At 43.6% G+C, this 13,424-nt stretch overlaps 2 protein-coding genes and 1 pseudogene across 3 annotated transcripts in view; all 3 read left to right on the forward strand.

Moving 5' to 3' along the window:
• MTARC1 (mitochondrial amidoxime reducing component 1) overlaps positions 1-13,424 on the forward strand; it is a 66,511-nt gene that overhangs the window by 31,200 nt on the left and 21,887 nt on the right. Inside the window, exon 8 of one of the 2 annotated variants that reach the window (XM_074385221.1) lies at positions 3,728-12,660. The exons of the other annotated variant lie outside the window; for it this stretch is intronic. Within the exon in view, the coding sequence (XP_074241322.1) occupies positions 3,728-3,776 (49 nt within the window). The 3' untranslated portion in view covers positions 3,777-12,660. Of the gene's footprint in view, positions 1-3,727; positions 12,661-13,424 lie in introns of those variants that run through there. 2 annotated transcript variants of the gene reach the window in all.
• HLX (H2.0 like homeobox) overlaps positions 3,814-13,424 on the forward strand; it is a 56,325-nt gene continuing 46,714 nt past the window's right edge. The window contains exon 1 of the mRNA XM_074385219.1: positions 3,814-3,847. The gene's annotated coding sequence lies outside the window, so the exon portion shown is untranslated. The remainder of the gene's footprint in view (positions 3,848-13,424) is intronic.
• Positions 10,084-10,200, forward strand: LOC120361617 (U6atac minor spliceosomal RNA; annotated as a pseudogene).

The following is a 13,424-nucleotide window of genomic DNA, read 5'->3' on the forward strand; positions in this document are numbered from 1 at the left end:
TGGGACCTGGAGGACCCGTGGGACAGTGAGTGTACATGGGATTTAGGAAACCACATGAACATTGGCTCTCTGGGAATAGCCAATATGTAGGGATCAATCAGAAACCCAAGGTTGGGTTTGGTGGCTCTTGGTAGGTATTTATAATTAATGGCAAGTGAACACCTTAGTCCTGAATTCCTAACCACGTGTAAGAACAAACAGCCGCTCCTCCATGCCTGATCAGTGCCAAAGGCCACACTTCAGGCAGTACCCCTCATTCTCCATGGACAGGCTCTCGGGGTAGGAGCTCTGCAGGGCAGCTCCCAAATGGAAGGGAGCACCCAGAAACCCTTCTCACTGGGCAGGACTGCCATTCTGTCACACTGTGGAAGATTCTTGTTTGAAGACAGAAGTTCCAGTGACCTCCAGAATCTCAGAGTAGTTGCCAAACTTTCTTTCAGTGAGATTTAAAGGCCATTTACTTGTGTTTATTTTATACTTAATGAGTTGGTTAATGCTAGAGACAAAGCTGATGTCCCATTTATTTTGGATACTGAGCATTTGCACACTATTCCACTTAAAATGTAGGATTGGGAATGTAGGCCAGCCCAGACTTTCAGATCTTACAACAGTGGATGACGGACGTTTGGGGTCAGGACAAAGTATCTACCCTCGGTGGACGTCTCCTTCTGTGCAGGGCAGGGGAGAGTCACAAACTCAAAGCTGAAGGTCTTGAAAAGGACAGTGTGGGCCAGGCTCCAGAGGGGCTGCCTAAAGGCTTGCTTTTGCAGCTATTTTGCAGAAAATGTTAAAACTTGCAACCAAAAGACCAGAGCAGCAACTTAACGCATACGAAAGCAGAAAGAAACCAGGGTGGGCTGATGGAATTCAGGCAGTCGTCCTACAGGGAGACACATTCCTGCTTTCCCTCTCCCTTTACTGATAATAGGGTGGGGTGAGCAGATGAGCTTGTGGAGGTCTGCGAATTTGGTAAGAGTGCATGGGGAGGTCAGGTAAACTACCTAGCCAAATGGGACTTTGGGAAACCATCTATGAGGCTGTCACCAACAGTGATGGTGAGCTGAAACTCCAGGCGAGTGCCCTGGGCATTCTGAGAGTGTAACAAAGCAACCCATGATGGTGGAGAACAGATACATTAAAGTCCCTTAAAAGTGATAGAGTGGCTCTCAGACCAGACATTGATTATAGGTGTAATTGGAGTGTTGATACCACACCCTAACACTGCATTTCCCAATGTCTTATTGGTCCATGGAATTCTGAAAGTTTGCCTTTAGGGATGCTCCTAAAAAGAATTCCATGGACCAGTAAGTTTGGAAAGTCCTCCTTGCCTCATTTCTCTTTAAAGGCAGAAGACTCTGGAGAGTCCTGCGTGAAGACATCTGTATTTAATGCCACCGTTCTGAAAGGTCTGTTTTTGACTGTCTTTTGAGAAATACTCCTCTGATCTCCAGACAGAGAGTCAGCCAGCCAAAGAATCCCAATTAGCAGGAGAAGTCCACTCGTGGGAAGACTGAAGAAGTTAAAAGTGTTCCCATGTGAAGGAGACCTCTCTTGGGATGCTTCCTCTTGTCCTCTCCCTTGTCGCTTCTGCTGGGGTAAAAGGACAGAATTGGGACTTGATAGGTTAAAGGAGGTGTGCGGAAGTGTCACTCCTGTTGTGGGCCTTAGGGAGAAGCACCTCTTTCTTTGGGATCATTTTCCAAACGTGCATTCCTGGATATCCAATAATGGATCAGGGTGAGGGAAGGTAACCCAGACACTCTCTAGTCCCACCCTTACAGCAGTACCTGTGATGTAAGTTACAGCAATACCTGTGATGTAAGTTACAACAATACCTGTGATGAAAGTGCTCCAGGATGTGCCATGCAGCAGGGAGGCTTGCGCTGTTTCTCTTTCGTTAGCTTTTCCTTTCTATTGCAACTCCTCTCATCTGCTGTTGCCTCCCATCCGATAAAGCAGAATTACCTCAGGGGTCCTATGGCCCTGACCCTACCTACATCTGCACAAAGCACCTTGCTATCTGTGAGAACAGACATTGTTTGCTTCACTACTTTCTTTGAAATGGGTGAATGAGTTATGATAACATCTAAAGTTACCCAATTTCAAGCAAGAGGAAGACTCTGGCTTGGTACCACAAATGTTCTTAGAATTGGGACAATAGAAAAGTACCTGAGGCATCCCTTGGTCTACTCCGATCACACTCTCTTCAAAGGAAGAGGCTCGGGGACAGCTCTGACTATAACCCCTCTCTCCCTCCAAACACAGCTGAGGATTGGGTGGTGGAGCACCTGCTCGCACGCTCTGCGGCCTGGCTGAGAGAGAAGAGTTGCCTTAATTACATTATTATTCTTCCTGGACAGACAGGCTGTAGGTTGTGCAGGGTAACAAAAAGGACTGAGAAGTGACTTCCCATCAGCTTCTTCCAAGGCCATTTTTGATGGGAAGGTCAAGTTCACTCACATTTGGCTATTTGTTGACAAATCTAATGCATTCACCCTCGGTGGTCCTCAGTCATGCTCCTTAACCTTCGCAGAGCATTCTAGACTGCTCTTCCTCTTAGTCCCTCCTCTTCACTGGCGTCTCTTATGCCCTCTACCTATTCCTGACCTGGTATTGGTCCGTCTGCAATCCTGGTGGAACCATGTGCGAACTAAGTCGAGTCTAACTTCTGTCTCCCTCCCTGTTTAGAATTTACTGGGAGTGCTATAAATAAAGTATTGTTGTCATTATTATTTCTAATTAGCATTTTTACACCTAATAAAGTCTCAGAGAGATTGAGTTTACTGGGTCTAGGGGAGGGGCACCTTCCACATGACTTGCCCAGCAATTAAAGCCGCTTGTTAGTCCAAGGCCTGGGACGGCCGAGGACAGCTGGAGAGCTCTTCGTTGCAGGCAGCTCTGGTTAACATCAACCAGGAAAGCTCTTTGTAAACACATGAATAATTGATCGTCCAGCGCTCACATAGCTACCGCGGATCTGAGCCTGTATGACTCATTTGCGAGCCATTCCTGTCGTCTGGATGCCATAACATTGGAGGAATGATGATGGTTTCTTGGAGGTTCTTCTGTGGCCAGAGTTGTCAAGACCAAGGCTGTAATGGTTTGTTATGATGACCTTTGTTATTCCATTAGGCTCAATTGCTTTAAAAAATGATGTGTGCATACTTTAGGAACGTTTTTACCCTTTATGTTGACCTGACATCATAGTTTATATTACAAAATGTATTAATGACAGAGGAGTGTTTTCATGTCCCAAGGACAAATTTTAACAACCATAATCTGCCCTTAGTCATCATAAATATAAATGTATTGGTCAAACAGATCTCGTTAATGTGGCCAAGATAAATGCAAGTCTATATTTTAAGGCAGTTGAAGTCCTAGAGAATATATTTAGAGCTTTTTGTGGGGCTAAGAGATCTTGTATATGTGCTATCAAAAGGCTGAGAAAATTAACGTGCTCCCCCCTCTGATTTTGCGTTGGACAGATATAAACGTCTTGGGGATGTCGAGTAAGATTATTCACATAGTTTCTGGACACCATTAATTAATGCCTGATGGGGTGAATCTTAGTTCTTAAAGCCGTATTCTTCTCATTATGCTCACAGGGCTTTTGAAAAGAGAAACAAAATAAAGATTTCAAGTCTTAGCAATGTGCTGCCCAGCCAACATTTTCCTGAGTTATACTGTGTCTTCAATTTCTAATTCTGTCATTCTCCCCGTTCCCCAGTAGCTTGCTTCCTGTGGGACAAGCCCCTTTTCTGCAGATGGATGTTTGACATTTTGCATCATTCCAGTTGGCAAACCACATGTTGTCAGACAGTGTTCTGGGCATGATCTGGAGGACAGGGTGAGTGCTTTGTTTTCTCTTTGTTATGCCACACTCACAAGTTTGAGTCATTATTCGTGGTGTCCACATTTTAAGCTTCTTAGGGAGAAAATAAATCCTTAAGAAACACTTTATAATAGTGTTTTTATTTTGAGCCATGAAAATGCATTTAAAGCAGTAATGTCTCAAATGCTACTGTCAGAGCAGACTGTTTACAGAAATGAGTTTATTTTTCCCAGATATGGAAAGAAAAAAAAAAAACCACATAGTGCTGTAATTAGCCTCTCCAAATATTACAGTCACCTGGCAATAAATGAAGAGCACTTCAGTTAAAACCATTTACTCTTTTTCCCTTTGAAGAATCTTCTAAAGCAATTTTCTCTTCTGAATCTGCTGTCGCTTTTGGCAACACTAAGTATTGGGCTTTAGGAATGAGTTTTGCCTGGATAAATTATCTGGGACTGGGGACTGATTATTTTCTAAATTCATGCCGTGATCATCTGCTGTGTTGGTTGAACTTCTTGAGCAATTTAAAAAGTGAGTACATACACCCATGTTCATAGCAGCATTATTTACAATAGCAAAAAAAAAAAAAAAAAGAAAAAAAAAAAGAAAAGAAAAAAAAGGAAACAGCCTACGTCCACTGACAGATGAATGGATAAACAAAATGTAGTCTATACATACAATGGAATATTACTCAGTCTTGAAAAAGAATGAAATTCTGACATGTGCTATAGCGTCGATGAATCTGAAGAAATTATGCTAAGTGAAATAAGCCAGTCATATAAGGAAATACGGTATGATTCCACTAATATAAGATACTTAGAGCAGTCAAACTCATAGAAACAGAAAGTAGAGTGCTAGTTGCTAGTGGTTGGGGAATGGAGAATGAGGAGTTGTTGTTTCATGGGTATAGAGTTTCAGTTTTGCAAGATGGAAAGAGTTCCAGAGATCGTTTTCAAAACAAAGTGAATGTGCTTAATACTCCTGAACTGTACACTTTTAAAAAATGGTTATGGTGGCCAAGGCAAGAGGATCACTTGAGGCCAGGAGTTCAAGACCAGCCTGGGCAACACAGTGAGACCCTGTGTCTATAAAAAATGAAAATAGTAGCCAGTCATGGTGGTGCATGCCTTTAGCCCTAGCTGCCCGGAAGGTTGAGGTGGGCAGATAGCTTGAGCCAAGGAATTCATGGTTACAGTAAGCTGTTGATCATACCACCACATTCCTGCCTGGGTGGTAGAGTGAGGTCCTGTCTTTAAAAGAATAAAAATAGGGGTTATCGTGGTATATTTTATGTTATGTATAGTTTACCACAATTAAAAAAAATAATTTAAAAAGGTGCAACACTTCAGAGACTTGGAGTTGCATTAATCCAAACTCTGAAGTCTGTTCCTGGAAAGGTGTCCTGGGCTGCTGCTGCTGAAAGAACACCAGCCCTACGCAGCGCATTCAGAACTCTTCCTGCTGACACCAAAAAGAATTCGCAATTGCAATTTAATGCTTTTGAACTTGAGAGCGAGATAACTTAAGATTTCAATTTCTCATTTTGTCTTCTTTGATCCTTAACTTGGAATTTAATTTTTGATTTGAGACTCCTTGGTAACTTGATGTTGAGGAGGTTGATGTTCAAATCTAGAGCATCTTATTGTCATTTTATTGTCGGGTTACCTTTGTGATATCACTTGATTTTGCTGCACAGTTTCTGATAGGTTATGTTGGTCCGCGTGATGTCTGGATATAATTTGAGATGGAAACTAGAAAAGGATCTGCAACTTTTATCTTGACTACAGAAAGGCCTTGAAGAACACAATGTACTGTACTGGCCCATCTCAGAACCTCATGGGGCAAAAACACACAGTACCTTCTAGGAAGATGTACATGGAAGTGACTGGAGGTGGGGGTAGGAGTTGATTCCCTCTGTGAAGATGCTATCCCTATTATATATGTAAACCTATATATGACTACAGGCGTAATGTTTAACATAATGGGCTCAAAGAACAAAACATTGAGGAATTTGGGGATAGCGATAACTTAGCTATAATAAATGTGTTATAATCACACTTATCCCTAATGTGTCCAAATAAAGAGACATCCCTTAGCCCTTAGTCTTGGCGCCTCTGTGCCTCCTCACACTCTCCTGCTTGGCAGAGATCTGACTGGTAAAGTTAGAAGTCGTGAGTTTGAGCTCTGCTACTTCTCCTTCTCTTTTCTACTTGGGCTCTTGCTGCCTTCAAGGTGCTGGGAGCCTGATCCCTTTGGTCCAAATGGTGATTTTGGCAGAAAAGACCCTTCCCTAGTTGGGAGATGCCTGCAGTTTCCCAGTTCTGCCTAAGGCTGGGGAGATAAACTCAATGTTAGGATCCAGTATTATTGATAAAAGCTAGGCTGGAGCATGTAGTTTAGGAATGCAAAAGCAGTGGAATTTCTCTCAGAAATAAAGCAGATATTTTGATCTCAAAACAAAATAAAGCTAAAACCCGCAAACAAAACCCAGTAGGACCACGTTCTAAGTGTGCTTTGCATTTGCATTTGTAAAGTGCCGTAAAGCCCGCAGTGCACTTTCATCCACTCTATGCGATGAGATCTTGCTGACGACCCAGTGAGGTAGGATGGATGGGAAGGTCTTTGGGAAGCTGCTTCTGTATCATCATCACTCTTCTCTTAAATGCATAACGCATGCCACTGAGCTTTGTGGAGGTTAATTAACTTGTCCACATTGCAGGTGATGGGCTAGAATTAGAACTCAAGGCTTGTGCTTTCCGGCAATGCTAAAAAAATCAGTTGGCAAGAATGAATTCAAAGAACGGTAGTACCTTCATCTGGAAACTGGTTTGATCCTACAATCTTGTTTTGAAACAATTGCTTATGAGTTAATGAAAGGATCTTTAAGACTGGTGTGTGTATTTGAATCACCTGTGAACTATGGCTAAAGTAGGTTCCTGTGTCAGATTCTCAGATATCTTGATTTAGTAGTTCTGCAATGGAACTCAGACATTCTCATTTTTGTAAAGACTCTAAGCTGTACTGAAGTTTTACTTGAGTTTCTGTAGACCAAGTTTCCATCACCCCGACTCCCCCCACATTAATGTTGACAATTCTTCTTAGTGGTGTGTAAAGAAATACCGGAGTAACAAATTCTGGCTTTCTGAGATAAATGGAACCCATTAGAATACTTCATGGCTAAGCATGGATGTGATCATTTTGGGTGATGGGGTCACACTGATCCCAACATACCTCCCCCAGCCCTCAGGGGACCACAGCCCCACTTTTGGGTGCAGCAGAGAACTGTATATGCCCTGAAAGGGAGCAAAGCTCTGAAGGCACCAAACCTACAATCTGAGCCTCCATGAAACAGTCAATGACCACGTCATTAACAAATCCTGAATTCATCAGCCAAGAAGAGGCAACATTTGGGACTTAACACTTGTGCACAAATCATATAACAAATGACCATATGTGCATGTATGTGTGGGGGAGTAAATGAGAAAGCATGTTCTGTACGAAAATTTAATTTCCTTATAAAAATCAATTAGCGCCTTTTAGTCAATCAACAAATAAGGGCATCCCAAATACAGCAATAGCAATTTTAAAAGCAAGAGAGCCAATAGTAAAATCATTCTTTCTTTTCTTTTCTCTTTTCTTTTCTCTTTCTTTCCTTCCTTCCCTCCTTCCTTCCTTCCTTCCTTCCCCTTTCATTCATTCTTTCTTTCTAAAAAAAGACAAGGTAGAGATTGGGAATGTTGATCAGCATGGCCCTTCTCTAAGCTCAGTGGGAGTCTGTGTGCTAAGTGGTTTTTCTCTCTTCCTCCCTTCCAGCCAAGCTTCAGAGGAAACTCTTTTCATGTGAGATGGAAGGGATGAATTTCAAGCTCCATTGAGAGCTTTAAAACCTTAAATTCTTCTTGAAAATAACCTCTCCCTCAGGAATCCTAGGTCCAAAGAATTGTAAAGCTTTCCCTTAAGCTGTGGAATGGCTCCATTACTAACTATGATTACTTAAGTCTCAGAATAGAAGGATGTAATAAATCTGACAGTATTTGTTCTGGTTTGCGATGAAGCAAAACTGTATAATATTAAATCGGATATTGTTATAAACATATGAAATGGCGCATTTTTTTCCAACTTAGGGCATTGTGGTACGAAGCCATGCCCCCCAGAATATTTTTGCATTCTTGGATATCAGCTCTGGTTTCTGCTAGATTTCCTTCTTTCTGAGCACAGATAGCTAAATAAGATTGCTTCTCTTTAGCCATCTGTGTATTCCCTGTGAATTAGCAGTGCTGAGGAGACATATTCTCATTCCTCTGTGTGATCTCCTCTATGGGGTGGAACTGGAGACTCGAGCAGAGTGTGTGGGTGTCTCTGTGTGTGTGTGGGTGTCTGTGTGTGTGTGGGTGGAGGAATGAATGGCGTTCTAGTACCCTGGAATGTTTGAGTTGGAAGGGCTATTAGATACAAACTAGTTAACCAACATCCTCATTACCCAGATCATATTTTTAAGCTTAGGTCCAAATGTATGTGAGAGAAAATGCTGGAAAGATCTGGAGGTTGGAAGGGGCTTTGAAAGGGCAGTGAATTCATCCCTTGCCTTCACTCCTCTTCCCACCTGAGTCCTCAACAAAACGGACATTTCCCCTCGTTTTAAAGATTTCCTGAGAAGGGGAGTCTCTTCATGGACTCCCCAATAAACACCAGGCAGCACAAGGGAGGGGCTACGGTGGTGACGGAGTTGGGATGCTCAGGCGCATGGTTGCAGAGGTGCAAGGGTGTGACCATTCTAGATGGATCTTCCACAAGGCCCTGGTGGAAGGGACCAGCTACATCTCCTAAAACTGCCAGGGCAGTTTCCTCTGATGCTGGGCTGGGTCCAGGTTTCTAGATTTGGCTGGTGCAAACTCCTGGTATGCTAGAGAATTGCTGATGAAACAGAAGGGTTGTTAGGCCATGGGACAAACTTGCCACTGTCCCCACGGGTCACCCTGCCTGGCCTTGTATGCTGACAGTCATGACCCTTTGGACGTCTGGATGTTTGTCTCCGGGTAAGTGGCTATGTGGCAATTTAGTTTTACACCTTTAGTTTCCATTTGCTGTACCATGAGCAAAGAACCACAAAGAAGTCCTAACGCACCTAGTGCTTAAAAGTGATCATCCTTGCCCTTGTTTTAGAACTTAGGTGCTTTTGTTTTTCTGTAGCTTCCAAATATATTTTTTATAATTAAGGAAGTAAATTTATATTAAATTTCTTTTCTGAGACAATGTCTCACTCTGTCACCCAGGCTGGAGTGCTGTGGTACAACCTCAGCTCACTGCAACCTCCGCCTCCAGGGTTCAAGCCATCCTCCCACCTCAGCCTCCTAAGTAGCTGGGACCCAGCCCTGCCTAGCTAAATTTCATATTTTTTGTAGAGCTGAGGTTTTGTTATATTGCCCAGGCTGTTGCTGGGCTCAAGTGAGCCACCTGCCTTGGTCTCCCAAAATGCTGTGGGATTACAGGTGTGAACCACTGCACCCAGTCTATATTAAAATTGATATTGAATTTTCAATTAATACTTCTGTTAATTAAAATAGATAAAATTTATATTAAAACTATAGCCTAGAATCTTTACATATGTAAGAATCACCTTTTAAAAAGGTGATTTAGGATATTGATAGCGTCTTATCAATTGGTTAGAACTGCACTGTCTGACATGATAACCATTAACCATGTGTGGTTGTTGAGTGCTTGCCACGTCAGTACAAATTAAGATGTGCTGTGTATGTAAAATACACACACCAATTTCAAAGACTCAGTACAAGTGAAAATGTAAGCTATCTTAGTATTCATTTTTAAAAATAATGATTACATGTGAAATGATAATAGTTTGTATAATATCGGGTTACAGAAAGCATTAGAATTAATTTCATCTGTCTCTTTTCACCGCTTAATGTAGTTACTAAAAAATTTTAAATTACATATGTGAGTGTCGTATAAAGAAGAAAAGATTGGACGGGTGTGGAGGCCTGTAATCCCAGTACATTGGGAGGCTGAGGCGGGTGGATCACCTGAGGTCAGGAGTTCAAGACCAGCCTGGCCAACATGGTGAAACCCTGCCTCAACTAAAAATACAAAAAATTTAGGTAGGTGTGGTAGCAGGTGCCTGTAATACCAGTTACTTCAGGAGGCCGAGGCAGGAGATTCGCGTGAACCCAGGAGGTGAAGGTTGCAGTGAGCCGAGATCGCACCATTGCACTCCAGCCTGGGTGACGAGCAAAACTCTGTCTAAAAAAGAAGAGAAGGTTAGCATTCCCCTTGACAAGGATGGAAGAGGCCTGTGTAACACTCATATAACTTGGGCATTGCCACCTGCTTTGTGGCATTAACCATGGTTTTGAGGATGGAAAATGATTGTGTAGTTGGTACTGCGTTTCCTTTTGTGATGATTAAAATGTTCTGGAACCAGATAGTGGTGTCAGTTACATAATATTGTGAAGGTACTACATGCTGTGAATAGTAAATTTTATGTGTCTTTTACTGCAGTAAAAACTTACATGTGTCTCACATTATATTTCTATTGTGCAATGGGTGTTTGAAGTAAAGAGGTAGAGGGTGTGGTTTTGCTTACAATAGTGTCTCTAGAATGGGGAAGAAATGGAAAGAGACAATGATGGGAGGAAGACTGTGGGAAGGGGTTGGAATTCTTTTCCCTCTCCCTTTGGTAAAAATATGAGCATATATTTAAGTTTCCTGCCTTCTTTGCAGGCTGTCCCTGGGGGCCCTGGCCTCTTGCAGCTCCTGCCTCTTGACAATGCCTTCATCTTGTTGATCTCATCTCACTTTCCTCCACAGTTGGCTGGCTGCCCACCGCTGCGTTTCTCTCTGAGATAATTCTGTCTCTATGATTCCTCCGGTTTGTGTGGTGTTAAGGGTTAGGGATCTTGACAGTTATAAGTAACATAGAACACCCAAGACAGGCTCCAGAAGCCTCCCCAACTTCAGGCATTATTGATGAAGAAAAAGGAAAGTCTTTTCTGTGCATTTCTGGAATCAGCTTCTGAAAAGTGACCCCCAGGAGGCCAACCTGCTGTGTGGTGCTCGAAGTCGGGACAGTGGTTACACTGGGTGGGAAGGAGGTGGGCAGTGAGGAGGCCGAGGTGCAGACAAGGGCTTCTGGCCGTGGGAAATACTCTGTTATCGATCTGGTGCAGATGACACGTGTTTGTCCACTTTGTGAAAATGTATTGAGCTCTGACTTGTGTACTTGTCTGAATGTGCATTACGCATCAGTAGGAAGTTAAAAAACAAAGAACACATCATCCTGTAAGGCACATAATTTTCTGAGTGAAAAGCTAGCAGCCTGGGGTGAGTGAATGTGGTGGGGTGGGGACATTTTCTGTGAGAATGGCCATCAAGGGTCCCATTCCTGTGGGGACCTGGATTGACAATGCCTGTCCAAGTCCTGGTGAGGTAGGTTCTGGAGATCAGTCCCACAATCTGATCCTCAGACTAGAGATTTGTGAGTGGGTGACCTGCCTCGGCAAATTCACCTCAGCCTCTTATGTCTCTTGGCTGTCCACGTGGGGCTCCTGTTCACATACAAAGCAGAACAGTCCAGATGTTTACATTTATCTTTTACTTTTTTTTAGAGGCAGGGTCCTGCTCCGTTGCCCAGGACTGTAGCTGGGACTACAGGGGCACATTACCATGCCTGGCTAAATTTTAAAAATGTTTTGTAGAGATGGAGTCTCCCTATGTTGGCCAGGCTGGTCTCAAACTTGTGGCCTCAAGCAATTCTCCCATCTCTGCCTCCCAAAGTGCTGGGATTACAGGCATGAGCCATTGTGCCCTGCCTTTTTAAAAACATGTAAATTCTTAATCCAAAGTGTTGAGGATGTGAGAGTGAGGGGTTGCTCATCCAGGAGCTTGCCTAGTTGCTGGGTGGAGGTAAGACACTTAAAGAGAGTCACATTCTTGGGAGAAATTCGGATTCTTCCCTTGCTGTAAGAAGACACTGCAAGAAGCAGAGGGTTGGCTCTGAACAGAGGGACAAGCCAACCAGGCCCTGCTGTTATCACCTACGGAAATCCTGTGTGGCGGTAAATACCGTCCTCAGCAAAGCCTGGAGAAGAGATTACAGGGAGCACTGAGGGGCTGGGGATGCTCATGTGGAGGTTATTGGCCAGATAGTGGCCAGGAAACCAGAGACTAGGGGGAGTTCAGTTGAAGGAGCATAGGCGGAAATGGGAGAGAAAAATAAATAAATGAGATAAGCAACTTCATTTGCTTCCTCCCTTATTACTCTTTTGTTTTGTGTCTAGGAGGCTTGTCTCCCCTGAGGTTGATCTCTTCTGGGGACAATAGCCCCAGGCTGATTTTGAAAAGCAGGCCCGACTTCTACGACCTTGTCCTGTACTCCTCCCACCTGGTGTAATTCACCTTAATGCAATGAACTTCCACATGGCTGCTGGGCATGCTTCCCAAAGCCAGCCCCGGTGCAGGGTTCAGACCCCTGTCCCTGCCTCTCCGAGTGCAAAGTGCACAAGGCTACATGCCCAGCTGCCCTCCCCCCCGCCCCATACACACCCTGGAGAGACCAAATGTTTGGGGTCACTGTTGGTGGTTAGCTGGGTCAAGAGAACTTAATAACAATGTTGTTGGCGTGTGGAGAGCTTTTCTGTTTCCTGGATCCCAACTGGAAATTATCAGATTGGCCCCATGGTGGCATGCCAATGTCCAGGCCTGCCTGTCTGCTGGAGGGCAATGCTCCAGGTTCCAACGTCAACGTCAAGCCGTTTTTTGAGAAAACTTTGTACCTCATGAGTTGGGCAAGAGGGGTCTGGCAGGTGGAAGGAGAGCAGCCTGTCCATGCCTCAGCTCTGGTTCCGCTGGCTCTGTGACTATGCAGGTTTCTTAACTTTTGGAGACCTCTGTTTGGATAATCATAAAATAGGTATGATGGTGCTAATACCTACCTGTCATGTTGTGAAGATCTAATGGCGTAATACGTAAAAGCACTTTGCATATGTTTGCAAAGTGCCTTCATGTTAGTTATTTGGCGGAGGCTATTAACCAGTGTGCTGTGAGGTGTGTGCAAAGTAAGTTGTTACCAATAACTCAACAAACTCCAGTTTGCACATGGTTTACTTTCACTTAAGAGAATCTTTCCAGGAGAATTAAAGTCAATTAACCGCCTCCACTGGCCAAGAGCTTATGCTGTAAGTATCCAAGATAGAAATAGCTCAACACAAAACCAAGTCATGTAATTCTGAGCACCTGTTCTTGGGATGTCACCTTAGGGCTTCCGTGTCTGAAATCATTTTGTTCTCAGTCCACCTGTGTGGCATTTCTGGCCTGCTCAGCCGTGCGTCCACAGTAGTGAGGGGAATGACCCAAGGGACTCACTTCTTCCAAGCAGTCGATGCCTTTGGAAGTTAGGTCGAGATTGCCTGTTTAAACCTAGGGCAATAAATCCTCTCTCTGCCAGACCTGACTCTGCAGGCATGGTCTTCTGAAGATGTGACTTGCCAGGTGGTACTGAGAGGGAAAATAGCCCAGAAATAGCCTTGTTAAAAACTTCTTTTCTGCTTAGCTGCCCTCTGAACAGTCACCATAAAAATTG

The sequence above is a fragment of the Saimiri boliviensis genome, chromosome 14 (assembly GCF_048565385.1).
Source record: "Saimiri boliviensis isolate mSaiBol1 chromosome 14, mSaiBol1.pri, whole genome shotgun sequence".
Lineage (NCBI taxonomy): Eukaryota > Metazoa > Chordata > Mammalia > Primates > Cebidae > Saimiri > Saimiri boliviensis.